The 27859-nt window shown below is 48.9% G+C and overlaps 1 protein-coding gene across 1 annotated transcript; it reads right to left on the bottom strand.

The window, feature by feature from the left end:
- Nucleotides 1-146: 146 nt before the first annotated feature.
- On the bottom strand, nt 147-27787 carry LOC144119500 (Na(+)/citrate cotransporter-like). The gene is made up of 10 exons (XM_077652091.1): nt 27671-27787; nt 26929-27013; nt 21708-21842; nt 20898-21014; nt 19308-19388; nt 7459-7566; nt 5513-5693; nt 3868-4029; nt 2293-2430; nt 147-440 (listed from the first exon to the last, which is right to left on the bottom strand). Exons 1-10 carry the CDS (start codon nt 27774-27776, stop codon nt 294-296), a joined length of 1260 nt encoding a protein of 419 aa, XP_077508217.1. The 5' UTR covers nt 27777-27787; the 3' UTR covers nt 147-293.
- Nucleotides 27788-27859: the final 72 nt, after the last annotated feature.

The following is a 27859-nucleotide window of genomic DNA, read 5'->3' as shown; positions in this document are numbered from 1 at the left end:
TTTCTCCAGTTAAGCGTTTGCGCAGAACGCCAACCCTTGACAAACGCTCTTTGGTTTCCACTCGTGCAAGCTGGCTACTCACAGTCCTGTTCCCCTAATATCAAGGGGCCCTAAAAACGAATTTGCTGTGTAACGTCTGGTGAGATTGGACGCCCTCTACATGGTGCATTTCGTGCAACAACACACTGACATGGCAGTTTCATTCGGGGACAGCGTGTACAGTGAAGGGTGTGGCATCCGACACACCTGCAAGCGGCTGTCAGTTAATAAGCGCGGCCTTTTAATGGCGGCCGTCATGCCGACGGCGCCTTTGTGACGGTGCGGTTGTGTACCGCCCATTCCGGGAACACGTGCAGCCCGAAGACTACAGGTCCGAGGACGTTGATGGCGATGAGTTCCACGGTGACGCACACCATGTTCATCAGGAACCCCGGGGCCGCCTGCGGAGGTGTACGTGCTATTTCTCAGATCCGGCTGACGAAAATGCATTGAGGTAGAGGAGACCACATGAACTCGACAGAATGAGTCGAGCTTGTCTGTGCTGAGGAACCGGTTGTCGGGTTGGCGTTAAGGTAGTGGGAAGGGCAGAAGAAACTCGCTGGCATGGGGTAGGTTAACTAGCACAGAAAGTTGGGCAGCTGGTACACATTAGGCGGTTTTAGCAAGCACGATCCGCGGACCGTGACTACAATCCGCTAACGCGTGGACCCAGCAGCACCTGAACAGTGGCAGCTATGCGCCCGCACCTGGCTCTCCAGGCCACTGCGCATGTGCGCTTGAGCAGGCGGCTCCTCAAAGTGGATCGCGAAAGCGGATCACAGATAACACTGTCCTAAACACCTCTAAATACGAATACAATTAAAATCTGCAGTGAGCTCCACCCACGTTCAGAACCGCCGAACAGAATTCTTGCGTGGTTGGTCAGCGGAGCAACATAGGACGCCGCGCCCTTACAATTTTTTTTTTTACACAGTCTATAGACGGTCCATAGATTTCTGTCTCTAAAGCCAATAGACTCTCTATAGACGAACCCTAGTCCTTGGTCGAGAGATAGAAAGCCTCCCGAAGAACCTTCTGCGCAAACATGAGCCATACTGGAGCCCGATCTTGCGAGCCACCTGTCTCACAAGCACCACTGGTGGCTTTGTTTGAAATGGCCGCCTGCCAGGGCAGTTGCGCATCGTTTAACTATTGAACCGTTCCGCCAGTAATGGCATGAGGAACCCCCAAAATCTATGAATCTATGGAAGAGAAGCGGTACTTGCGCGGGGAGGATCTCTAATGCTATCGCATTGTACTCTTAAGGCTAGGTTAAGCGTCGTCCAAGTGTTCTTTTATTTTTGTTGCCGTTACGGTGTTTGTTTGTAGTACTCAACACTTGTTAATCTCGAGATACCGCGCTACTGGCATCTGTGGCAAAGGGACAACTGGTTTCCGGCTTCCGAACTGAGAACAGTGAAGGAGCCGGCTTGCAGAAAATTAGCCACGCGGCCTCTGCTATTGACAAGGGTCGGATGCTTTCCAACGCTTTCAGTGCATGCCACACATGAATACAGAAAGGCGGCGGCGGCAGCTTAACTTCATGGCGCTCGGCTGCTGATCCAGCACGAGTTCGCGGGTTCGATTCACGGCCGCGGAGGCTACATTTTTATGGAGGCAGACTGCGGCAGGGCCTGCATACTGAGATTTCTGTGTACGTCAAATAACACCGAGTAGACGGAATTACTCCGGAGCCATGAGCTGCATCTACCGCTTGCCTCGTAAGGTGCCTTGTAACATTGGTTGAAAAAAGAGAAAAAAAGAGCATTAAGTAGACACACAAAATCACTGCAGTCCTCGAGTTGGTCCATACTTCTTGGCTTTACTCAAGGCACTCAAACAACTACAGACAAAAGTAAGAGCCCCCCGCTTTTTGCGTCGGCTCAGTCATTATAGAATTTCAGAGCGTAAGGATTACTAAGGAAGGAATGATGTAATTCATCTATTAGCGGGTAGAAATCACGCGGAACAGAACGAGTGTAATCGTAGAAGTTTCCGACACGTTGGCGTGGTTCCCGCGCGCCTGGTGCTCCGGCTATGCAGTGCAAAAAAAAAAAAAAGGGAGCTGAGGATTCTTTCCTCATCTTAGGGATTCTGGGCGGCAGGAGTAAATCTGGGGATGCTTTGGTCATTCCCGTAGCGCCTTGCCAACAATGCAAAAGGAATGTCCTCTGCCAATGACAAGTTTCCACTGGGCGCTTTTGTAAAGGTCGGCAAATGTGCAGGGAGGAAGTTGGGGGCAACAACACGCACCATGTCGGCGACCTTGAACTGGCCCATCTCGAAGACAATGGCATTGGGCGGCGTGGCCGCGGGAAGCATGAAGGAGAAGGAGCAGCCGATGGTCACCGGGATGGCGAAGTACAGCGGGTGCACCTCGAGCGCCACGGCCTGCGGTCGAGTGAGCCGTAAGCCTGAGGACTTCGGATCGAGTGTTTTGGACCCAGCACACATGCGTGCACAAACAACCGTAGAGAACTGCCACTGTCCAGTGGTGTGGATCGTTCGTCATGTACATGTGCAAGTACTGCATTGCTCATGCATGCCGTATAGGGAGAGTGTCTACAGAAAGCGTGTACAGAAAGTGTGGACATTTACCCGAGCTTACCAGATTTTCTCGGCAACTCGGTTACTCGGCAGTAACTTGGGTAAGGTGGGGTAACTTTGGAAGAGTTCCGCGCAAGCTTCAGACACTTCGGGTACTAACTCGGGTAAGCTCGGCTAAGTTCGGAGGAGCGCCGCGCCAACTGGGCGAGAAGTTGCGCGCGAAGAGCAATATGGATCGCACAATCCCTACGGGTAGGGCTGTCACAGGAACAGCCATCCGCCAGTGCAGTGGCGCATCGCTTAACCGCTGCGCCTCTATAATGGCATGAGGACTCGCCGGCATCTACGAACGTCAAGTAGAGAATGACCAATTCGGCATGTATGCGCACTAATACCCAGGGAGCTCCGAATGGTGTGCGGTTTGGGGGCCGAAGCAAACTAAGTTACACAAACGCACCAACGGAAACAACAGTAGCGCACAATGCTTTAGCATTCATAGCACGTACGCAGACCTAAGTGCTCCCAGTAGTATTTTAAGGACACTTTCAAAAATTATGTTCCGCCGTTATCAGTTCAATGTAAACCATTGATGAATGGCTGCAAACGCACATAATAGATCTCAACTATTCGTCCACCCTGCTTAGTGTGTTTTCTTTATGGTGCATTCGTCCGGGAGCACTTGTTAAGGCGCAAGCATATTGGCCCATAAAGCGAAATCCGTGTGCGCGCACGTGTGTGTGCGTGCGTGCGTGCGTGCGCGCGCTTGTGTGTGTGTGTGGTAACACCAGATGGTACCCAAAAAAGATGGTGTCCACATGCAGCCTGGCAGGTGATGATTAAATTAATGATTGTTCGAACGATCGCACAGGTTACTTCCATCCCAGGGCAGTGGTGCGCCCCAACCGCTGCGCCAAACAGAGCTGTTAAAGCTTATAGCACAACCGAATTGCAGCACAACCGAACTGAACCGTATACATGGCTGCACGTGGCTGCTGAGCCAGAAGCAGTTTTTGGTTGTAAACCAAGCGCGTGACCCGTGGAATAGGCACTGCTTTTACACAGCAACAGCTTGTATGAGGGGAAGCCGTTGTCGTTAGCAGCGTAACGATATAGTTTTTCCTGACCAAGAACTCGCGCGTTAATCTGCCGATCAACGAGGATGCTCGGCTCGTAGGCGGTTCATAATGGAGGCGGAGCAGTGGCCGCAACACAGATGGCGCTTGCAGTTCTTTGTCCCAGAGGGCGCTTCTGCACGCAGTGCAGCAGCTGCGGACAGCTCACCATCTCGAACACGATGGGCAGCATGATGGCACTGATGGCTGTGTTGCTGGTGAATTCGGTGAGCATGGATGCAGAGAAGCAGAGGATGCACACCACCAGGTAGCTGGGCATCACGTTCAGCGCGCGGAGCTTGCTCACTAGGATCGTCGACAGACCGGAGGCCTGCACCGAGCCACAACAATGTTCTCGAGGCATTGTCGAAGTTGCCATCGGCACCTCTTCTTTTAGTAGATTTGGCTTTTGAGATACGGCGGAAAGAAAAACTCCCAACGATGCAGCACTCGCATGTGGCAAGTTTCAACCCAGGGTTTTGAGGTTGCAGGCTTCTAGTAGCGGTTGTACTACTAGCTCAGAACATGCACAGCCCTCTCTCGTGCATTTCTTTTGGTTTGCTTTTCTGACGAAGCGAACTACGCTCCAGCTGCGCGGGATTGTAGATTGTAGCTGCTGGAAACATACACCAGAATTTGAGCGCAGAATGTTACGTTCCACACCTTTAGCTTTAGCCACTACGCGGAAATAAAAAATAAAATAAAAAATTTAATGCAAAAAGACGAGTATAATATTTAAACGAACATTAAACGGCTGACCTTCCTAGGGTCTCCGCATTTTTCAAGAATTATAGGTAAAGAAGACGAAATAAGCACTGGCAGGGCATGCAATGCGAAAGAAGATGACCGATGGTCTCTTGCTGTAACGGAATGGCTTCTAAAAGTAGGTAAACATTGCATGGAGTAACCGAGAATAAGATGCGCCGATAAGTACAGAAAGTTGGAGGGTTCCAAGCGGGCCGCAGATGGCACAGGACCGGGTGATATCCTTGACTCACGAGCAAGTTTAGCGTCACTTTGAATGAACTAGTACACTCGGATTGAGTGTCATTCGTGCAGCGTCACAATGAACTTTAGTGACATTCGCTCAAGAACGCACTCACGTGAAGTGAGTTCGGTGAGCTCAATAAACTCACTTAACGTTTTTCGTGTGCACAGCCAGCTCCCTCGCACAGAGAAGAATATCCTGCAATTCAGGCTGGCTCGCTCTCATCTCACGAAAATAGTGCGGAGCCGCGCCGGCATCGTGGAGCCAGAGCAAGGTGCGCTTGCTCTTTGTGGTCACAGCTGTGCAGCATTACACTATCAGGACTGTATCTAACCGGCCATGAAGGAAGCTGGTGAACGAGATATCTTTTTTTTTTATTCAGGCCTGTGCGGAGACTTCATGCGCATTTGCGTGGGCCTAGAAGATGCTAGCACCGCAACTAATATACAGTGCCAGTCGTTTCCCTGCTCGAGGAAACTCGTGCAGTGGACGAATATGTCTGGAGGCTTCGCATTTCGTAAGCAGTATCCAAGAGGCAAGTCGAGTGCGCAGTTTGTTGCAGGAAAAGGTGCGTCCCAAATGACACTTCTCAGTGTAACACCGCTGCGTAAGTGACACTTCAAGGAACGAAGAGCAGGCGCTATAGAAGCTGCGCTACGTTTGCCCTTCTGACACCCGCATTGGGGGGATACGGGAGAGGACTTTTCCCTGCGTGGGACGTAGTTAGGCTGACGATATCTTTTTTTTTTCTGACTGAAGCAGCTTTGGCTGTACGCCACGGGAGATTTGCGCACAACTGGAGCCAGGAGGACGCAGCGGCGCTTGCCTTGGAGGCCTCGGCCAGCGTCATGCCGCCGCAGATGATGAGCACGATGCCCCAGTGAACCTTGGAGTTGGCCTCCTCCCAGGTCAAGAGGCCCAGGCTGTCAGAGCCACGCAGGAGGTCCCTCGGCACCACGAACAGCAGGATCGACACCAGCACGGCCGGCACGCACGAAGAGATGTCTCTGCGCCAAGGAAGTACACCGAGGGAAGATTCTCGATCGGCGGGCAAGCTTTCATCGCTCCACAAATGCACAGCCCCTAGTTCGACTGGTTGAGGAAATTTCGCTCTCATGTGTCTTACCTATAAGAATAGGTTCTGAGCGCGAAACACTTGGACTTCGGTGATTTTTTATCTCGAGCATCGCAACTTTCCCTGGTTATAGGGGGCGCCACTGGACATCCAAAAAGACTGCCAGAGAAGTGATCCGTCAGATGCGCTAGCCTTGTAGTTGGGCTGCGCTGCCTGAAGCTGCATTAAAGTTTTCGCATGTGTGTGTTACTTTAGGCAAAGGAGTTCTCAATGCAAGACTTGTCGTGTGCTTCGGGACAATAATACGCATTGTCTGTCACTGTACAAGCCCCCTGTGTGCAGACATCGCTGGTCCAGAAGAAACAAGGCGGCGGTGTGGCTGGTCTGGTAAGCAAATCATTCGGCTGCTGGCGGTTTAGCGGCAGGTGCGATACGCACCGAGGAGGCTCTAATCGTGCCGAAAAAGCGGCGGGAAAACGCTGAACACGAGCGCGGACAGGCGTCGACCGATTGTCATGACGTCGCAGTTAATCGGGCTAGCCGCCATGTCATGAAAACGGTCAGCGCATTTGGCTGGAGGAGCTTCTTTGAGAGGTATTGGCCATAGCTGCACTCTTAAGTTACAGCTTCGGCTATAGTCCCTTTTACTGGAACTCGTGGACTTTAACATTTCAAGATGCGCATTCACCCCCGTAGTATCTAGTGCCGAGTTCGCAGCCAGCAATGATCCCTTGACAAGCAAATTAGCTCCAGGTTTGAAGAGCCGAAGCTACTGCCTCGGTGCCACAAGTAGTACTTGGTACTGGTACCGGCTGCGGACTTAACTTCACGTCCCAGTTCAGCTGTTTACCGTTCTAGAGATATGCATCACGAACCAGCCCCGCAATGTGTTTTAGTAAACAGACTGCAAAGTGCGTGTTTGCCACCATGCTGCTAGTTCGAAAAAGCGCTTTTGGGCACTGCAGGCAACATCTAACGTGCGCAGATCATATCTAAACTTAGAAGACATGTTTTATTAATTCATAAACTTTCTAAAATACAAATATAAAAAATTTAAAACGTTGAATTCAGGTTTTTTGCGCCGCGCATGCCCCCTTATCTAGCGCCTCTGATATGAGAGCGTGCTGAATTACGAGCATATAGTAGTGTGTAGTCTTTCCACAAGATATGAAAAAAAAACTAATGCATTCATTGCAACACATCCCAGTAGAAAAACATGAGTCTCCGTAGTCGCAACAAATTCTCTATTTTTTAAACCAGAAACTTGCGGTAACAACGAAAATTTTTGCAGTAAAAGTTCGTGTACTTACCAGAGAAAAGTACTACAGAACTATACAAAGTATAGAAAATTACTGCAGAAAAACTACAGTACTGCAGAAAAATACTACATAACAGCAGACAAGTCTGTCATCATGACAAAGCTACCAAATATTTTATCACATTTTTGTCACAGTTCTGTCGTTTTTTTCGAATGGAATAATACTGCTCTGCAGTTGAAACGAGAAAGTCTATTTATTGACGCTTTAAATAAAATAAAATATATTAGACGCATTGAGACATAGTCAGACATATTCAGAAATATGTCAGACGCATTGAGGCTGCTGCTAAGCTCAGGCTTACGACCAATATACGCTAAAAAGCGCAGTTCGTTTTCCGAACAGACAGCACTATGACGTGACTTTGACAAAACGACTCACTTGCCGTAGGGAAACAAGCTGACCCATCCCGGTACGATGCGGGGATTCTGAGTCAGCCAAAGCACGATCAGCATAGTCGTGAGGAACAGCACGGCCATTTCCTGGAACCTGCGGGGACACGGTCGACCGAATTTTTGGAACTGACGCGCTTCTTTCTTGTGCAGCACCGCGAAAAAGCTTCTCTCCTCATGCTTTCTCAGCAATGACATGGAAGACGGGGAGACCCTGGTAGACCGAAGAGGTGTGAAAGCACTGGGCTCAGTGCTCCTCCCACCGGCATTCTCCAACTCAAGAGCAAGTAAGTGGGATGTAATTTTACAGCAATAGCTATTAAGCGCATGTTTCTGAGTTTCACGTCGTATAGGAGCAGCAGTAGTAGTAGTAGAAGTATGTCGTAGTTGTCGGCGTAACCGAGAGGGGGGGGGGGGGAGGGTACGTTGCCATGGGAACCACTCGGGGGTTCGTTACCGTGTAAGGAGGAAGACTTGAGTGGGGAAATGCGTAACCGGTGGCGGTTACCATAGAAACAATCCGGAGGGTGGTTACCCTGGAAGGTTTGATTTGATTTGATTTATGGGGGCTTAACGTCCCAAAGCGACTCAGGCTATGAGGGACGCCGTAGTGAAGGGCTCCGGAAATTTCGAACAACTGGGGTTCTTTAACGTGCACTGACATCGCATAGTACACGGGCCTATAGAATTCCGCCTCCATCGAAATTCGACCGCCGCGGCCGGGATCGAACCCGCGACTTTCGGGCCAGCAGCCGAGCGCCATAACCACTCAGCCACCACGGCGGCCCTTACCCTGGAAGGAGGAGGGCATGGCGAGAGCGCAAGAAGAATCAACCGGCCGACGGGTGGTTACCCTGGAAGGACCAGGAGGGTTATCCTGGAAGGAGGCTGTATGACGAAAGGGTAGGAAGGCGTAACCAGAGGATGGTTACAATGGTAACCGTTCGGTAGGTGGTTACTGCGTAAAGAGTAGGGTGTGGCGAGAGGGGAGAAATCCCCAACTGAAAGATGATTACTGTGGAAAGAGAAGGGCGGCGCAACCGCGACGTGTTTCCATGGAAACAAACCAAAGGGTGGTTATCCTGGAAGGATTGAAAACTAAACATTTTGACAGATTTGCCTGTCTGGTTGGGTTTGAAGACATATAATGAACTGCACATCTCCAACCAAAATTTTAACCTTAACCCAACGTCTCGAAGCCGACTCGGCTCCTTCATCAGGGGTGACTGAGGGCAGTAGCTAGCGTCTTTTAAGTATAGAGGGGGGGGGGGGTCAAAGGAACCGCAGCTGTGACGCAAAAGGCGCGGAGGAGGGGGAGGGGGTTTAGGCTGTTAATCACGCTGGCGCACTGCAGGGTGGTGGTGAATGGCGACTTTTTTTCGTTGAGTTGAAGAGCGAAGTCCCTGGGCATATACTGGGGGCAGGCTGTCTTTTGTGCGGTTCATGTTGTTCGGGGTGGCTTGGATGTGCCAGGATTCCAGAAGGAGCCTTTTGTGGTAATTTGTTTCGGTTCCGAGGATTCGGGTTTCTTCGAAGTTGATTCTATGGTCGGAGTCCTCGGAATGTTCGGCTGCTGGATTGCGCTCTCTTGCGAAATTGCGGACGTCGTTTTTATGTTGCCGAATTCTTTCTTTGAAATTTTTGGTTTCGCCGACGTCGCAGACGGCGCATGGAAAGAAGGAGGAAGGTATGGCGAGAGTGTAGGAAGGCGAACCACGGCGACACGCTCTAAAGAACTTAAGGCCTGCTGGCTCTTCCCCCCCCCCCCCCCCCCGAACTACGTCACGCAAAAGAGGCCTACATAGAACTTCCGTGCAGCGCGTTTCGAAGCTACGAGCGATGTAGGGGTGTTGCAGATGAGGCCAGGAAGGTATACATTGGTTAACCCCACCTATTCGGAGTAGTCCGAGTGGGGTACAACGACAATGCGATCAGTTCCGCAAACTCTTGACACTTCTTTGATTGCCTCCGGGAAAACACAGTCGTGGCACGTCCCGACATGCTTCCGAACGCACTTTTTTCTGTACGCTCACCGTGCATGCAGAGTCTCGCCTTGTGCTGCGCTTGCGGATGTGTGTCCGTCGAGACGATGTTCTAGTGCCATCGCTGGAGTGTAATGTGGATTACCCTCCTGCCAGGATATGCCTAACAAGTTCTGCGTGTCCAATTGCCGGATTAATTGCAAATCGGGGCCCAAATACCGCGTTTTGAAGTTTCCCCGGGGTGAAGAACAGAATGCCTGGATTAGGGCTATACCACGAGCAAATTTCGTTGTGTCACCGCACTCCAAGGTAAGATGTTTGGAACGTCTCCAAATAATAGCTAGTCTCCTTTGAAAACAGGATAGACTTAGCGCTGCATTATAGAAAAGTGTCTGTAAACCAGGAAGCTTTTTACAGTTGTAAGCAGCGAATCCAGCACTTGAAGAGATAGCTCTCTTGCTAAGTTACAGCTACTATTTAAACAAAATTGAACTGCCCTCTAGGTTCGCGAACTTCACTCGTGCGAGAGGCCTGTCACATCGACCAACTTACAGAGAGCACCACGCCTGCGCTGCTTTCGCGCAGTCACAATCCCAACAAAGTTTCCCGAATGCCCGTCTGATCTTTCTAAGCTCAAAGGATGTCCTCGACTCGAAGCGAACGCGTCTGCTGCTTTGAAAGAAAAAAGCGCTTGAAGAGTCTGCCGAAGTATTCCGGAAGGAGCAGGATGTGGATAAGATTATAAAATTGACAAAATATGTAATTAGAAAGATACACTCTGGGATATTATCTAAGGCAACGAACGCCTTAGGCCCGTTTCACATGCATGCGATTTTCGCCTGCGACACTGCGAATTCTGTCGGTCTGCGACTGGGGAGGGCCGTCGGTCTAGTCGCAGACGGCTTGCGATCGAGTTCCGTCCGGTTAGAATTCAGTCGCAGCGTCGGTGTGTTCTCTCTGCGACTGACAATTGGGGAGCGCCGAGACGGCGTGCGACGTGCGGTCACGTGGGAAATGTTACCGCAGTGGAAGCAAAACTGTTTATCCTAATCAAAACATACGGAATAATGCCTTGCATCTAAAAATACGCTTGTCATAAAATCATCAACACATTCTGTGCGATGTTTCTGTCGCGTTTAATAATAGGTTGCCTATGCAAACACCTTGCCGGTTCTTCCGACCGAATTCGTTGTGTCGGTGTCGCATGTGAAAGCAGTGACCGAAAATCGCACTGGGGCCTCACCGACTACAGCGGATATTTTCGGTCCAGTCGCAGCATGTGAAACGGGCCTTACTTACTGCACATATTGAAAACAAGCTCCAGGCATCAAACATCCAGTTGCAGTAAAAGCTGACTTTATCATGACAGTTTACTTTCTAAGGACGCCAGTAATGAAAACGGGCACCAATTTCTCCAATTATATGTAGTAAAACAGCAAGAAATCGGCAGTGGAGCTACTTGTGAACGTTCAGAACAGCTGCGTCGCCCCCAGTTAAGTCTCAGACGCGCAGACGAAGATATCTGCTTGCTATGTTGTAATTAGGTGGACGTCGGGAGTGTATACATTTGTCTTGAGAGCAAAATTATAATAAATACTTGTGTCCGCAATAAAACTACATACGCAGCTGTGAAGCTAATCGAATGTGTTTGATTTCTCATTATAGCTGCGCTGCAAGAAATTGTAGGTACAGATATGAGGAAGGTAAAAGTTTTAAAACGGAGGTAAATCAATGTGCAAGGAAAAGCGTTTACTGAGAAAGATGAGAACGCGACAGAGTTGCTGATATTAGTACCTATAAACAACCTTTACAAAGCTGGTTAATGGCTATTGCCTCTAAATAAATGCTTCGTAAAGTGCCTGCTCTTTATTCTAGCGTTTAGCAGAAGAAAAACGGTGGATTTATCAATGGAAACTTATTTCTGCTAGGTGATCCAAGCTGCGATTCCACAAACTCCACCGTAAGTGGCGGCGACTGTGGGCCTCTTTTTGTGACGTCACGGGAGGAGTACTCAGGCCTTCTCAAATTATCTAGGGGGTGTTGACCACGGTAACCTGACTGAACGTGGTCACCGTGGAAGGTGGAGGTAGGGTATAGAGAGAGTGAAGTAATGTGGTACGGTCCATCTGCGGCAGCTGTTGCGAAACGCGCCGCACAAAGAGAGGACCATCGGCGGTGCTGTGCTTCTTGAGCGGCCTAGTGGAGAGCGGACCTAGTCGAGAAAAGACTATGTGTGGCAAGCTAAAAAGAGCGCCTTATAGAACTACACAGATGTGAGGTCGCGTTCTCATATTCCCGACCACAAGATATCGTAAAGTAAAAAAAAATTACGAAGGACACTTAAGACGCGGTGTGTTGTGCTGGGGCGATGGCGTACAACTCTTTCGCAGTGGCCAGAGAAGCTGATCTGTTCGCGCCGCCCAATTAGAAGTCGGCGAAAAACGACGATACCCATACCCGACGTGATAGAATGACAGTTTATCGTGCGCTGTGCTGTGCTGCGGTGGTGGCGAAGTGCCCTCGTGCAGTGGCAGCGAAGCTTATCTGTTGCGCCAGCCTGGGTTGGAAACCAACTTCGGGCAACATTGTTTTTCTTTCTTTCTTTCCAATTAGGTAGACACTGCCGATGACGTCATGAGGTCCCGTGGGTTTTCGGACCGTCTGGCGTGGACAACGCTGGATTTTCCGCCTCATGAGCCATATAATGTTTTGCATTAATGCCTTGCCAGCTATCGTTGAAACTCGCGTTAGCGAGGGGTAACCGTCCTGTCAAATTTTTTTTTCATTCATTCCAGAGAAAGTAGTAGTGTCGATGGAGCTCGTCGACGTGCCCCGCCATTCATCGGCACCGGTTCTCCAGGGTGGCGTGGGCACGGCTATGCTAGTTAACTGGTACCATGGGCGTGTTTCTACCTCTACCCACGAGACGTCATCCGGCGTGGCCTACGTCACCGGTAAGCAGCGACAATGAAACAGGACTAGATGAAACGAAAGCGAAATGAAGCCTTGCGTAATAGGGCCCAGGGTGAACGTTCTTCCACGTAGCCGGCGAATGTTGAAAGATAAATGTCGAAGCTTCGAGCTACGACTCCACCTACATTTCAGGGCGCTTACAGCCTTTCCAAAAAGACAGCTACCTTGGCCGGAAACGCCGCCTCATCCATGATTAACCTGCTTTTTTTACTCGCCATACTCATACGCATATCTGTGCATGGCGTAGTCTTAATATCCGCATTAAAAATTTGCAGTGGCTTAACATGGCTAACCCTGGAATTCAGCGAAAAGCAAGCACGCTTGCTAAGCGTCTGAGGCTCGTCCACGGCAGCTCCGCTACACGCTCGCGACAGCCATTCTATATATACCCACACGACCACGTGGCTGTGGCGTGCTGTCACATGGTCTTACGACACCCCCATCGAATGTCATCCCGTGGCTTCACATCACCCCATCGGATGTTCTTAAGGTCAAAGTTCGACCCAAAGGTCATTCAATGTCAAAGCTCAACTAAACGTCATGGGTCAAGGTCAAGAATCAAGGGTTGGACACCATAACTACCACATATGGCCATACACGGCTAACGTGGTTGGGCTGAAGGTCATTTTCCGGCCTATGCGACAACTGCTTTACCTAGCGTAGTGAAGCTTTTCGCTTCAAAAGTTACCGATTTTTCGAAGCGCTGTTAATTCGCCTGGACTTGACTGAACAAGAAATATTATTTATTCAACTTGATTACAATAGCATAGTTGTCAGCTGTGGAGTTCTTCCTTCCACAGTGCTCTGGAATGCGGAAAAAAATCTGACGCAATTTAACGAAAGGGTAGTATTTTTTTCTAATAAGCGTACATTCCACTTTCGAGCCAATGTTTGCTGAATACAACAAAAAATAAAACTCTAGTTGCTGAAAACCGCCAATCTGTTTATGTGTGAAGGTCGCTCGCATTTCATGTGATAATCGTCAGTAGAAAGTGCGCTGTTCGGGCGTTTTCATGCTGCTTGGTTTATAAGGTGCGTCTTATCGGCTGCGCGATATAATTGAATTGATGGGTCCAGTTCCGCACGCTCTCATCAGGGCACTTCCCGAAAGGTGCTTTGTCGCGCGCCGCTGATATCAATGCATACTGGAATACGCATTCTGGCGGTTGGTGACAAAAGTATTGTGCCGCAAATTCTACTGCCTAAAGGAGCGGTGATTATTAGGAAGGGGCATCTGCATGCCCAGGAACGAGAATATTTTGTTTGTTCTGGAAAAAATAGCGGTCTAATCGATGCTACACCTAGATTATTCCATTGCAGGAATGCATGCGTGCTGACCCATGTTCTCTTATCATAAGCAAAGTAGTTTTTGAGGAAACAATTTTAATCACGCGTCTGCTTTGCTCTGTCGCGCAGGACAGCAAGTCGGAAGCAGTACTCGTGGAAGGTTCCGCCTATGACGACGCCATTACAGTTGGCAGTTGACGAGCGAGATATCCAAAACGAGAAAAAAAAATTACAGCCGATTTGCGCAGTTAATCAACTGCGAAGTAGGTGCGCCAGCAATGCTTATTCCTGCTATACTTTTATAAGCGACGGAAAGTGCACCGGCGATCTATGAGGCCTTCTCATCGGCTAAGACGCGCGACGCGGCGTCGCCACCGTCCCCGTCACGCTTCAAGCTCAAGGAGAGAGAAAGCAAGGGCGGCTTGCACGAAGGAAATAAGGAGCATAGCTAGTTCACTTTGTTGGTGGCAGAGGTGGGCAACCTCACGAGGTTTCGGCCTCAACCTCACGTCGTGTGGTGAGGTTGAGGTGAGATCGGAGACAGCTCGAAATTTGTGAGTGAGGTCAGCAAATTGGAACTCAACCTCACACGTGAGTTTGAGGTTGAGTGAGGTCGAGACTTTTTACAGTTTCCGCGGCTTACTTCGACGAGTGCCGCTTCCGAAGCGGAGTTGGAGCGCACCACCGCAGTGTCCATTGTTCGAATGGGGGGTCGGGCCGGAGAAGGGACGAGGAGCATCGGAGGCATGGTTACGAAGGGAAAGGCAAGGAAAACTTTATACAAAAACTATTTGCATAATGTACAGGTGAGAGCAACTGAGAGTGCCTCTCAGTAAAGGGAGCTTCTTCGCGGTCGGGAGGGTCTCCCAGCAAAAAGGACTCTCTCAAGAGGGGCTCTCTGGTACCAAGCCAGCAGCTCATTAAATACCCTTCGTATTCCCCAGCCTTGGCTGGGGAAAACAGTTCGAAGAATGATGTGCAATCAGACGATGACACTGATGGTACTGCCCACGGCAGGGCGGTACTGATGTTCTCTGGCAGTTCGGTCGATGGAAAGGGAACAGGACACGGGCACGTTGTCGTCAACACAGATTCCACGGGGGCGCGCATGAGGGTCCGGACTGCGCCCATGTGGCCCAGGAATGCGCGTGCGTGACACAGGAATGTCAGGCTGCCTCCCAGCAGGGGCTGAAAGACCTTGCACTTCCTCGTCTGTTGTCCGGAACGCGGAACCTCTGTCGAAGGCGCAGCTCTCCGTCAATTTTCAACCCCAGCGTGACTAATGAGGACAACGCTGCGTTCGTCGACCCGATGGCATGCTCGACCACGTGGGGACGCCATTATCGTCGCTATCTCTGCCATTCCTTCCGCGAACGCCAGTCTTTGCAGTCACGTTTCTTTGGTTTTCTGGAAATCCTGGTCGGGGAGTCCGCGCCTTTATTCATTTGGGCTGGAAGGCACGCCAGGCATAACACCATGCAGTGACGCTTGGTGTTCGGTTTCCCTTGTTTGGACAACCGGATGCCGCGACCTGCTTTTAGCTTTCGGTGCTGCGCCATAATGTCCGTTCACCTGAGCCTACAGGATGGCGCACCCCTGTGCGTCATCTAGAAGGAGTGCTGCTGTCATAGCACGCCACTCTCCCTCCCCCTACCCACGCTGGCGTAGCAGCCGTAGCTGCGTGCCGGTCGGCTCAAACTCCCGGGAGCGCGCAAAGCACACAACTCACGTTGACCCGCGGTAGCTTTGCCTGATGCCGCAAAAAAATAAGCTCAGTCTAACAGGCACGCTATAAATTCGTTGTAGCGCGGATGGCCCAAAGCAAGACTGCTTCATGTTCATGCTCGTCGCTGGCGCTGACGTCATGGCTCTTGCCTTGCAGTCGAGTAAAGGGATCCTGCTGTACATTGCTGGGGCATTTTATTCTTCAATCTTTTTTCTTGCCCCACCATAATTTTTGTACATTGTACGGTGACTTAGCAGGAAATGGAGCAGTCGGCACAGGTGAGAGATTGTGATTCAGGTAGTTCCTAACAAGGACACATGCTGATTTGATGAAAATAGAACGGAGCCAGAAAAACCTTTATAACGCCGTCGAAGCTTTTGATCGGTGTCTTCCCCTTTCGAATCTCACACAACTTCTGTATATTTCCGTTCCCTAATGCAAGATGATGCAAATTTCATTTCATTTCTATATCCTTCCAGATGACCCCTATTTGGTCCCCTGTCCCTTGTTCCTTCTCGGAATTCACATATGCCGAAATACCACAGCACGGGGGAACGTACCAGCATAGCGATGCTATATAGCGGTAAAATATGCAAAACTATAATGAATGTATAATGATGTAGTAGCTGATGGTTTTTACCTTTTTTTGATTAGGATGTGTGAATAGAACTGATTACGTACTGGCGCTGTGCTGCCCTGTCGATGTTTCAAACCTTTTACTATGACGTTTAATTGTTCACGCTGTTGTTAGCTTGTGTTTTTAGTTTGCGATTTTTTTTGTAAGTTTGCAATCCTTCTCATTTTTTGCTTTTCTCGTATGGGATCAGTTAGGCTGGGGGCCTGCCTTGCAGACGACCAGGCACTGCTCACATCGTTCTCTCTCCTTTAACGTTATCTTTCCTTTAACATGAATTTATCATGTTCCTCATTGTTCGCCCACCGGCTATGGTCTAAGATGAGACTGGCAGTACTGGAAATAAATAAATAAATAAATAAATAAATAAATAAATAAATAAATAAATAAATAAATAAATAAATAAATAAATAAATAAATAAATAAATATTTTGCAGAGAGGCATCGTTCACCTCAAAACGGCTTCGCAGAATGCTCGCGCGGTGCTCGCGGGTAAACAGCTTCCGAGGATGCCGGCGTACCATTGATTAGTTAGGTTTTGAAGGAAAACAAGTCATTGACTCAAAGAATCTTGTCTCAGACTGGTTGACGAAATGGTATTCAGAATTCTGTTCAGGCTTATAGCATTTAGGCGTTTTTTCTGTCTATCCCGGGCTGGGTGGAGGGAGGCTGAAAGATTTTGTTGTGGCGAAATTTGAGCGGAGAGCCGTGTTGCTCTTGACATAGAGAGAGCGGTTCACGCTGCCCACTCTAGGCCAGTTGTTCTGGCACGTGTGATTTCAATAGTCGGTACAGTGTTCGAAGACGTAATTAAGTCCGTTCCTCAAAGTGTCACGGGTGGTGGTGGTGGAAACTTTATTAGACACAGGGTAGTTTAGGACACGCAGGTATTTTGCCCCCCGCACGGCCCCACTGCACTCAAATGTTCATGTCCCGGAGACGGGATTACCGAGTCATCGGAGAATTCCCAGGATTTGGAAACCATTACCATCGCCACCTGGAGGGAAGTGGCGGAAACGGGGGACGGTCTTGACCTCCCAAGAACATCAACATCATCAATTATTAGTTGCAATTATCCTTGTTTTTCCGCAGAATTATTGTCTTCGGTTGCTGGAAATGTACAATATTTAATCAATATTATGGAAACATTTCATTTGGTAACGGTATATCGACTTCCCCGGGCTCATAAAGATACACTACTGTCATCATCATCATCGCCATTACCTCGAGGGTCAGTGGCATGTGTCGTTGCATGATCGTTGCAGTATTTCACACATCAGAATTGGCACGTTTACCTGCTGGAAAATCCGAATGTCATTAATGTGGACCGAGCTGTGGGCACTCTTTGTAATGCGTCATGCGCGCAGGTGTAGCAATGTGGTATCCATATGGACCCAGAAATAGGGGTGGGTGGGAACCTGGTATGACGTCACATTACATCGTCATCACGTGACTAGGCTTGACGTCACATTACATCGCTGTCACTAGATCTGGCATTACGTCACACTCGTATGATGTCATCACTAATAATTATTCTTAGCATTACCTAATTGTATTAATAAGCATTGATGATAACATTGTATGTTAATAAGTATTATGTGACGTCATCATCTTCGTCACGTGACTCGTCGGCTCGTGACGTCACACGTGCCGTTTCTTGCGGGCACTTTTTGCGGATATGACCCTGAAACTGAGCCATTTAATTCTTGCGAATTAATTAAGACGCCACTCGCTTCTGCACAGACAGAAGTACAACGCGCCTCTGTTGATGTACTACAGTCGCAGCTTGTTTTCGAAGGCAGCATACAGAGGACTGAAAAGAGAGTTCGCGGGGTGGCAAAATTTTCATCTACGCTTAGTGCTCACGCTATTTATTGCCAGACAGAGCTAAAAAATCTAAATATACTGATATGCGCCTGCCTAGCTGTCACGTTGGAAAACACATTGGAGACCAGTTTCTGTACATTCGCTATTCTCAAGTCTAAGAAGAGTATCGTGAATACGTCCCGCTCCCCCCCCCCCCCCCCCCCCGCACTCCCAATTTCTGGTAGATGATGTAGATGGTGTGTGTTTGTCAAGTGCCGGTTCGTGCTTGAATGAGCGAGAGGCTTCCAATACTAACAAGTAAACGCGAAGTCGTTGCCGAGTATTGACACTGATAAGCTTACAAATAGTGAATCAAACTTCATGAAAAAGTACCCTCCGACGTACTGGTGGTAACCGCGTAAGGGACACCCCTGTCCGCAGGCCATCATAAACTCTCCCAGTGTTCATCCCAGATTATAAGCTTCTCCTATTGCGTCCACATCAACAGTGTCTATACACACCTTTTAAATAATTACAGATCGTTTAGTGCCGCTATTGTAATAACTTGTTATCACAATGGCACCGTCATCATTTTGGCTTTCCTGTCTGACAGGATTCTCAGAATTGTTTTTTAACTGAAACCCGACCGCGGCGGCTGCGTTTTTATGGAGGAAAAACGCTAAGGCGCCCGTGTGCTGTGCGATGTCAGTGCACGTTAAGGATCCCCAGGTGGTCGAAATTATTCCAGAGCCCTCCACTACGGCACCTCTTCTTCCTTTCTTCTTTCACTCCCTCCTTTATCCCTTCCATTACGGCGCGGTTCAGGTGTCCAACGATATATGAGACAGATACTGAGCCATTTCCTTTCCCCAAAAACCAATTATTATTATTATTATTATTATTATTATTATTATTATTATTATTATTATTAACTGAAAAAAATCCTTAATCGCTTTTTTTGTTGTTTTCTGAGGTTGAGCAGCCGACAACAGCCTCAAAATGTGAGGTTGAGTGAGGTCGCCAGTGGCCTCAGGAAAAGTGAGGTGAGGGCGTCTCGGGAAACCTCAACCTCAACCTCAACTGATGAGGTTGAGGTTTTGTGAGGTCGGCAAATTTTTTTGAGGTTGAGGTGAGGTCAGGATTTTTGAGGTCAAATGCCCACCTCTCGTCGGTGGACACGTCAAGCGCACCACGAACGCCGACTAAAAGCTTGGTAACTCATTCTTTTATCGCGAGTTTGCGGTGGTGGTGGTCCACCCACGAAGTGAACTAGCTATGAGCCTTTCCTTAGATTGTGAAAACGGAGATATCGGCAGTCGTTAAAATGCATTGCCCTTACCCCCTGGGCTGTTTTTCTTTTTTTCTTTTGATGAGCATTCTTATACCACGCTGCCGGGACACCCCGTCTTATGAACGTCACCCCCACTCACTTCATGGGTCCGAGGTCGGCGTATCGGCGCTCGAGTTCTTGCTTGATCTTTTCGCGGGTCACCTCTTCGCTCCCTTTCGGTCTGAAAGAGCGCGCGAATGCCGAGAGAAGGAGAGAGAAAACGTCATGTCTTCCGATGCATGTTCAGCAGACTGCGAAGTGCATTCTCTGGCTTCCAAGCCTGACATAGCGCTTGGAGCGCATATTGTCGTGCACGTAACATTCCATTCTTGACAAGCCTTCGTGAACACAAGGAGAGGCAGGCGTCGGTGTCAGCGATCATTTAAGGGAACAGTGAAATCGATACAGACCTCAAGACCCAAAAAGCCTTGTTTAATGGACGCGGGCGGCGTTACTTGCCAATGGGGCCCCGGAATAGGGGCTCTGCCTAGCATTGTGAGGGTGTGAGGTGCACAACACATCTGCGGAGGATTTGTGAACGCGGTGCGTCGACAGTGGTGCGTCGGACAGCGGAGCGTTGTGCGTGCCAATCTAGCGTTGCGAGTGTGCACGTGCGAACGGTGTGTGCGAGGCGACGGCGACAGGGAGCGTGGCGAGCATAAGGAGCGGAGAGCTGACGTGTCAGAAAACGGAGGTGTGAAGGGAGACAGAGCAGCGGAGGTCGTGTCATTCAAGCGTGGAGGTGGAAGCCGTCGGACGTTGGTTCCGTGCTGCCGTGACCTCCCTTGGATCACCGACGTAAGCCTCCTGCGTTCTTTACAAGTGTGGAGGTGGCAGCCGATGGACTGAGGGTCCGTTCTGCCGTAAGGCACCCTTGGATAACCTGCTTTGAGCCTCTAGCGTTTCGTGACACCGTCGGCGGGACCTGGCTACGTTTTTTCCTGCTACTGCCAAGTTCTTCGGGCTCTTGACGGGAGACCACCGGCGTCTCCCTGTGTTCCTCTCCGCTCCTAATACTACCTGGCTCCCTTCCGCCGCTTCCTTCGACGCAGCGCCAGCGACGCGTCGCAACACTAACACCCGCGTGCGCCCTGTCCGCAAGGCATCCCCGCTTCACCTGGGACGCTCAGTACCTTGTGAACTCTTTCCTTTTTTTTCTGTAGTGCTGTACGCGTGTTGAGCGTATGTTTTTATTGTTTTCGTGCCGTTTCTTATTGGCCCCTTTTACTTTAAATTATAAATACGGTTTCGTTTTGTTTTGTTTGATCTCTTTGTTCTCTTGTTCGAAACTGCACGCGATAGCGTTCCCCTTCGGAAAGTCGGGGACGCGTTACCAGTTCGCGACAGAGGGGAAGGGGCCAATAGGGCCCTAGCCCAATCACCTCTCTGTAACCATTTAATGGTTTCACCACCCCCACACGGAGGATCTGGACAGGAAAACAGGAGCAACAAAATGTCACATCACCGAAGCGTGGGCATTAAGCCATTCCAGAGATGGGCAGAAACTGCCACAGCAGTTGTAGTGACGCATGACTGCAAGCATTTTTGTTGCAGGTGACGTGCTAGTTGTGTCGTGGTGTTTTGTCATGCTACTTGGGATGGCGTGTTCCTTGCAGTAGATGATATCGAGTTAACGCATTTGTGCATTTGGGGGCAATAATTGATGCAGTGAGCGGCTGCATATACTCACGTTAGCCTCGCCACGACCCACTGTATGTAGAGCCATGCGAGCACGGTGCAGATCACCATGGGTGGCACATTGTACATCATCCAAGATAGGAAGGTCAGGTCGTCTTGCTTGAAGATTCTGTGCGGTAGGAAAGAAACTCTGCTGTCCAAGAGAAACGGGGACACAAGCGACGCGTCAGAGAGATAAACCGCGACCTCGCGTACACGCTACAGGTTTAACCGGAGCTAAACCACCAGAAACTTTTTTTAAAGGACTACAAGCACCCGCTAGCCATATTATTCGAATCGTTAAGCGCTCAAAGAAGACAAATCTGTCTCGGATGTACTGGTGAAATTAATGAGAAATTCTCAAATATGACCCCCCTCTCTCTCCAGTTGATCAACCTGTTTCGGATGTACTGGTTTTATCTGCCTCTCTTCCTGTCCCTTCAGATTGGGTCCTCATTATAACATTATTGAAATAAAATTAATTAGCCAGAAGTTGCGTTCTGTAGGTCGACCGGAACATGATTCATTTTCAAGTGGAGCAGTGCTGTGCCCCGGCTAGCTCATCGTGTGTGGGAAAGAAACCGATGGATCGACTTCTTGCGCAAAAAGAGAAAACACGAACGCCGCACATACAAGCTTCCAACTTTTACACGGCTTTGGAACGCGTGCGCACAAAGCTAAGAGAATTCGGACAATGATTCGCCGGCACTAGCTGCTCAGCTTTCAGACCAGTGCCCACAAACTCTACGGCAGAGTGACACGCAAGCCAGTGATCACCATGTGGTGAACGCGAGTCCCGTCCTCGCCCAGAAGATGCACTCACTCTTTGTACTGCGCCTGCAGAATCAAATTGGGCGGCGTCCCAATCAGGGACCCTGTGCCGCCGATGTTGGCGGCGTAGGCGACGGCCAGCAACATCACCTTGCGCATCTGTTGCACGCGCAGGTCGCTGTCGCTCCTGCCGAAAGAAGGCACACAGGCGCCGTTAAGAAGAAGCAGAAGGCGCACGATCTGCGCGGCCCAGCTGTGCTCGTGGGTGACCCCGAGGGCAGTGGCCGCGATGTGCTAATATACACACTATTAGTAATAAATGGGACTACGTAGTCCTCATTTATTCCTCAAGACGAAGGATAACTATGTGACTGTCGTCCGTTTGTAGTTAAGTCTCTGAGGGAGTACCGGTTGAGGGAGTAGGGTAGCGTTCCGGAAAGGATAAAAGTGAGCAAAAGACGAGGACATAGGCAACGAGGAACACACAAAACACCACGGGCGCAGACTGCCAACTTTTTTTTATGAGAAATTCAACACAGTCTATACCGGGAGAAACCCAAGCACGCGACCACCTCGTCACTAGCACATGCGCGAAAAATTGAGGTGAGAACACAGCTGATTAACCGTGTAGTACTGCTGGATACTAAATAACAGCACAAAAACTCGAGCCAATGCACACTGCGCTTCATGTAAGAAAGAGTAACACTAAGTGAGTACGAGAGAGAAGAAAAAGAAGGCAAATGTCATTTAAAAATGAACCGGAGTAAGGGCTAAATGAAAGGAATGCATATGTCATTCAACAACTAACCGGTGTAAGGACGAAAGGTGAGGAAATAAAAGCATGCAAGCGAAATTCAAAGCAACAGACAATAAAAGTAAAGGCATAAGAAAACCAACGGTCAAACAAAGTAAAGGTGAAAGTGACGAAGTTAAAAACGTGAAATGCGAAAATGGAAAAACTGTCATGAAAATGGCAACTGGTTGGTGTTGCAAGAAAAGGGCACGTGAACACAACTGGTCTGTGAATAACAATGCAGGAGGTAACTTAGGCCAAATTTGTAAAAGGTGCAAGGGTGAAGGTGAGGGCAAGGGAAAGATTCCCTACAAAGCGCTGTTTGAAAACACGACCTTTTTGTTTGGATCGATAGACTAGACAGGAATGGAAATCGTGGAAGCGTTGCACCTAAGAAAATCTAGTAACAAGTGTGTCAGCACTCCCTTTGTTTCGCTTCCTTCTCGATGGCCACTTGTAGAAACCTTGTATTTTTTCGAACTGTTTAGTCTTCCAGAGACGAAGTTGTTCACGTGTTATATGCCGAGTTTCAATATTTTTTACCATGTTTTTCGTTGTGTTCACACTCACGCCGAATGTGCCATTTTCATGCCAGTTCTTCCATTTTCACATTTAATGTTCCTAACTTCGTCACTTTCACCGTTACTTCAGTTGACCGTTGATTTTTAGGGTTGTACTCGTTATCTGTTGCTTTGCATTTCGCCTTCATGATTTTATTCCCTCACCTTTCGCCCTTACTCCGATTAATCGTGGATAACTTCTGCCATCTTTTTATCTCTGTCATGCTCACTTAGTGTTACTGTTTATCACATGAAGCGCAGTGTGCATTGGCTCGAGTTTTTCCATTCATTTAGTTTCCAGCAGTGCTACACGGTCAATCCGCTGTGTTCTCACCTCAGTTTTTCGTATATGTGCGAGTGACGAGGCGGTCGCGTGTTTGGGTTTCGCTTGGTATAGAGTGCGTTGAATTCTTCATGAATAAACAGTTCGCACTCTGCGCCTGTGATGTTTTGTTTGTTCCACGTTGCCTATGTCCGCGTCTTTTGCGCTATTTTAGCCTTTCCGGAACTATGAACCAACTAGCCCGCAAGAACGCCCTACTATAGTAGCGCGGCAGCAGGGGTTACTCCAGAAAGAACTAACCCATGTAGCACCTTCAGTTCTGCAAATGGTAGAACGCCTCAGTTATCGGTTTTTACCTCCCGGCTCTTCTGAAAGATTTCTAGAAGACTATTTTACCTCATAAGCATCTCACAGTGCAATCTAAGATAAAAAAACACACCCAGGGCCAATGATAAGTTTGATAAGTTATTTACGCGCTGTTAATTTCAGGCTGAAAACAAAGGATTACGAAAAGATTGCTTTCGTGCAGCTAGTCTCAATTGCTGTCTGGCACAAAAGCATCTCTGAATACCACGTGAAAGTCAACGGAACTCCGAGGAGAAACGATAACTGTCTTGCGGGATCTCCACTTTATTTTCCCCAAGAAGACAAGAAAAATTTACTTGAAGTAAAGAACGCTGAACTGTGTCCTTCGAGCTGAAAAAACTCGCCGCTAATGCATTAAGTCACAGATCTTACACAAAATTGGAGCCTTGATTTGTGCCTTTATCAGTTGTCACAAGAGGAGCATTTTCCGCTAAGTGGCATTGCTGGTTTTACAGGCATATTTTTAGCGCAAAGGACGGGACGAGATACAGACAAGACGAGCACGGGCGCTACTGACAACTGCTTTATTGAAGAAAGATCGAGGCATATAAATACATATCTGGCCTGCGCCAGCGCTACCTAACAAGGAACTTGGAATCACAGCAGATGACGCGATAGGAAATTGATCTCAGCATTATACAAAACGACAGACGTGTCACTAACGCAGTTCTGACCCCCTTTCCTGATAAAGAAAGCTTCCAAAGTTTCACGGGCAGTTTTTTGACAACTTCTGCCAAGGATTGAAGCACTCCGGAACCGTGGCTCACACTTGGTGCAAGCAATGCAGTGGGCAACTAAATTCGTGCGTTCCTTATTGTAGATATCTTTAGCATGCTCCCGGAGTCGATCGTTTACGCAGCGCCCTGTCTGGCCGATGTACACCTTGCCACATGACAGGGGAATCCTGTACACGACGTTCATAGCGCACTGCACAGACCGTTTTTCGTGGTTCTTATGACAGCCCCTTTTTTTGTCTTCGCAAGTAATGCGGCGGCTCAGCTGAGCAAGTTTCTTAGGGGCTGAAAAAACCATAGGCACGTCAAACCTATTAGCCACCTTTTTCAGGTTGTGGGATACCTTGTGCAGGTACGGTACCACTTCCGGCTTTTGCTGACCATCCATAGTCTTTGCTGCAGATGTGCGCTTACCAGGATTCATTTTCATGAGGAGCGTTTCCGCGACTGCCATCACGACCGACCCAGGGAAGCCGGCTGAAAACAGCCTACCCAATTGATGCTCAAAACTTGCCTGCATCTCATGGACACACGACTTCCTTAGCGCCAAATCCAAGCAGAGAGTTGCTATGCCTCTCTTTACAATTTTTGAATGAGAGGAGTCGTACGGTAAGAGCTCTTTTTGTGCTCGGGAAGAATACGCCCAGCAGACGTGCTTTTCCCTGAACATAAGCCTCAAGTCTAAAAACTGAAGAATCCCTTCGACTGGAAGTTCGTAGGTAAAACTGAGCCCTCTGCCATGTAGTTTAAAATCATCAAGAACACACTGTAGTGTTCGCTCATTAGAAATGGGGCAGAGGTTGTTTAAAACAATTAAAAAGTCGTCCATAAAACGAAAAACTTTAAGGACTTTGTCATTGTTAAAATGATTAAAACGATCGTGTAAAGAGCGATCAATATATGATAAAAAAATGTTGCACAAGCCAGGGGCGATGCATGAACCAATGCAAATGCCCTTCTTTTGTAGATAAAACTGGTCGTCAAATTTGATAAAAGTGGAACGAAGATAAAATTCTAAAAGGCCTAAAAAGTTGTCTACCGTCAAACCTGCAGCATTCTGGAAAGCCACAGCACCATTTTCATCAATGCAATCTTCGACGGCAGCAAACAATTCAGGGTGAGGCACAGCATAAAAGAGCATGCTAATGGTATCCGGGAGCATGCTAAAGATATCTACAATAAGGAACGCACGAATTTAATTGCCCACTGCATTGCTTGCACCAAGTGTGAGCCACGGTTCCGGAGTGCTTCAATCCTTGGCAGAAGTTGTCAAAAAACTGCCCGTGAAACTTTGGAAGCTTTCTTTATCAGGAAAGGGGGTCAGAACTGCGTTAGTGACACGTCTGTCGTTTTGTATAATGCTGAGATCAATTTCCTATCGCGTCATCTGCTGTGATTCCAAATTCCTTGTTAGGTAGCGCTGGCGCAGGCCAGATATGTATTTATATGCCTCGATCTTTCTTCAATAAAGCAGTTGTCAGTAGCGCCCGTGCTCGTCTTGTCTGTATCTCGTCCCGTCCTTTGCGCTAAAAATATGCCTGTAAAATCCGAACACCAACTAGCCCAACAACTCACCCTGTTGAGGCATTGCTGAATTTTCAAATACTTAATTTTTGACCCTGAATTTGATGGTTTGGAAACATAATCGCGACAGTGTGTCCCATTGGCGATTACAGCGCATAGGTCTGTGACTCTTGCACGTGCTGCAACTTGGTCATCGTTGACATCGCGTGGCGCGTACGTGTCGAAAATTTCCAGGGCGTTAAGCAAAACTATAGCGTGGTTCGACCGCAGAACAGCTAGCTATTTAAGGCGACATCTCCCGCAACACTACGACGTCGTGTGGAAACCGTGTTCAGTATTTGTGTTTCTGGATTTATACCGAAGCACCGTTGCTGTAAAATTTTCGTTGTTAGTTCAGCGCTTGCGTGTTCCTCCTCCGCTCGTCGGTTGTGTTACTGCGCTGGGTGTGCCACGAGCAACCAACTAGCCCAAAATGTGGCATTCGTTTTCCACGAAAATTTTGCGTGGCAAGAAATCCCCGACGTTCCCCGTCTTAATCTCCTGCATATATAGATATGGTCGTTCCTGTCCTTTCCTACCCAGAACCAAAATTGCTGAAGCCTTGTTCAGAGTGCAGGCAAAGATTTGCGTGCACATCTGAAAGGACCCGCCGAGGTGGTTAAGTGGCTTTGGCGTTCGTTCACTCAGCCCGAAGTCGGGGGTCAAATCACGAACACCGCGGGTGCATTTTCACGGAGGCGAATTGTCAGAACCCCTTAACAGTTTGCGATGTCAGTGCAGGTAAAAAAAAACCATGCTGTCGAAATTAACCGGCAGTCTTATTAAGTTACGGCTCTGTGGTTTCCCTCTATCCTCTCATACCTCCAGGTCCGGTTCAGCTAGGCTGTTATCAGGGAATGAAGGCGCAGTTATCAACTCTCAAAGCATAATCAAAGCTGATGCAGAAAGGTAACGGAAGAGTCGTGCCCCGATACGGTGTCGGGGTCTGCAAGCGAAATGCGCACCGAACTCACCCCATTACTTCCTCGACCAGTGGAGGCTCGGGTTGTCCGGAGCGCGGTGGTCCGTCTTGCAACTTTATGGGGCTGACCAGAGTCACTGCGGAGGCCAGACGCGGAGAAAGCGCGTGTGTCACGCGAGCTTACATTTATCGAGGGAAGCTTCTGAATAACCAAGAAGGAAGTTGCGCTCGCCTTCCAGAAATTTAGAGCTCTGTGGGCACGCTGCGGGCCACAGTGAAAGGCACAGAAGCGTACCTAGTGGGCTGGGCACGTTCAAAAATGGCGCTGTTCGCGTGAAGCATGCCCTTCAGTGAACGAATAGTGGTTGCCGAGGAGGGGAGAAACGGATAGCTGAGACTCTTACAAGCAATCGTAAGTACGCAGACGCAATCGGAAAACGGCACAGAGTTGACTGCACAGTCGAAGCGAAAATTCACCGCATTTTGTTCCACTTGATAATACAGGAGTCAAGAACAAGAAAACTCCGCTACAGTACGGCATTCATAATAATAAGATATAATTCCGGCGTTTTCCCCAACACATTTTACTTTCGCTGCTGTGCACAGTTAAGTGTCCTATCGCGGACGAGACGGCATTGATGAGTGAAGAACCTACACACCCTAGACGGCAACCTAGGCACTAGGCAAAGCTTGACCAGAATCCACGATGCGTGCTGCTGCCGTTGGCTGCTGCTGCTGAGACTCTTTGCATAAACTAGTGCGGCCTGAGTGGCGTCGAAGAAACCGTGACTCACCCTCTGCTTCCTTGGTGGTAACCTGGACTTGGTCCAGCACGGCCATGACGATGGGAACCATGATGGAGGCCGACGCAGTGTTAGGAATCCACATAGACAAGAACATGGTGACTAGCATAAAACCCATCAGCAGCCTAGACAGGGGAGTGAGCAAAACATGCGAGGTTAGGCAGGTCTCTGTGCCGGCCT

This window comes from Amblyomma americanum, chromosome 2 (assembly GCF_052857255.1).
Source record: "Amblyomma americanum isolate KBUSLIRL-KWMA chromosome 2, ASM5285725v1, whole genome shotgun sequence".
Lineage (NCBI taxonomy): Eukaryota > Metazoa > Arthropoda > Arachnida > Ixodida > Ixodidae > Amblyomma > Amblyomma americanum.
Note: the sequence above shows the minus strand (reverse complement) of the source record. Positions and strands in the feature narration are given on the sequence as shown.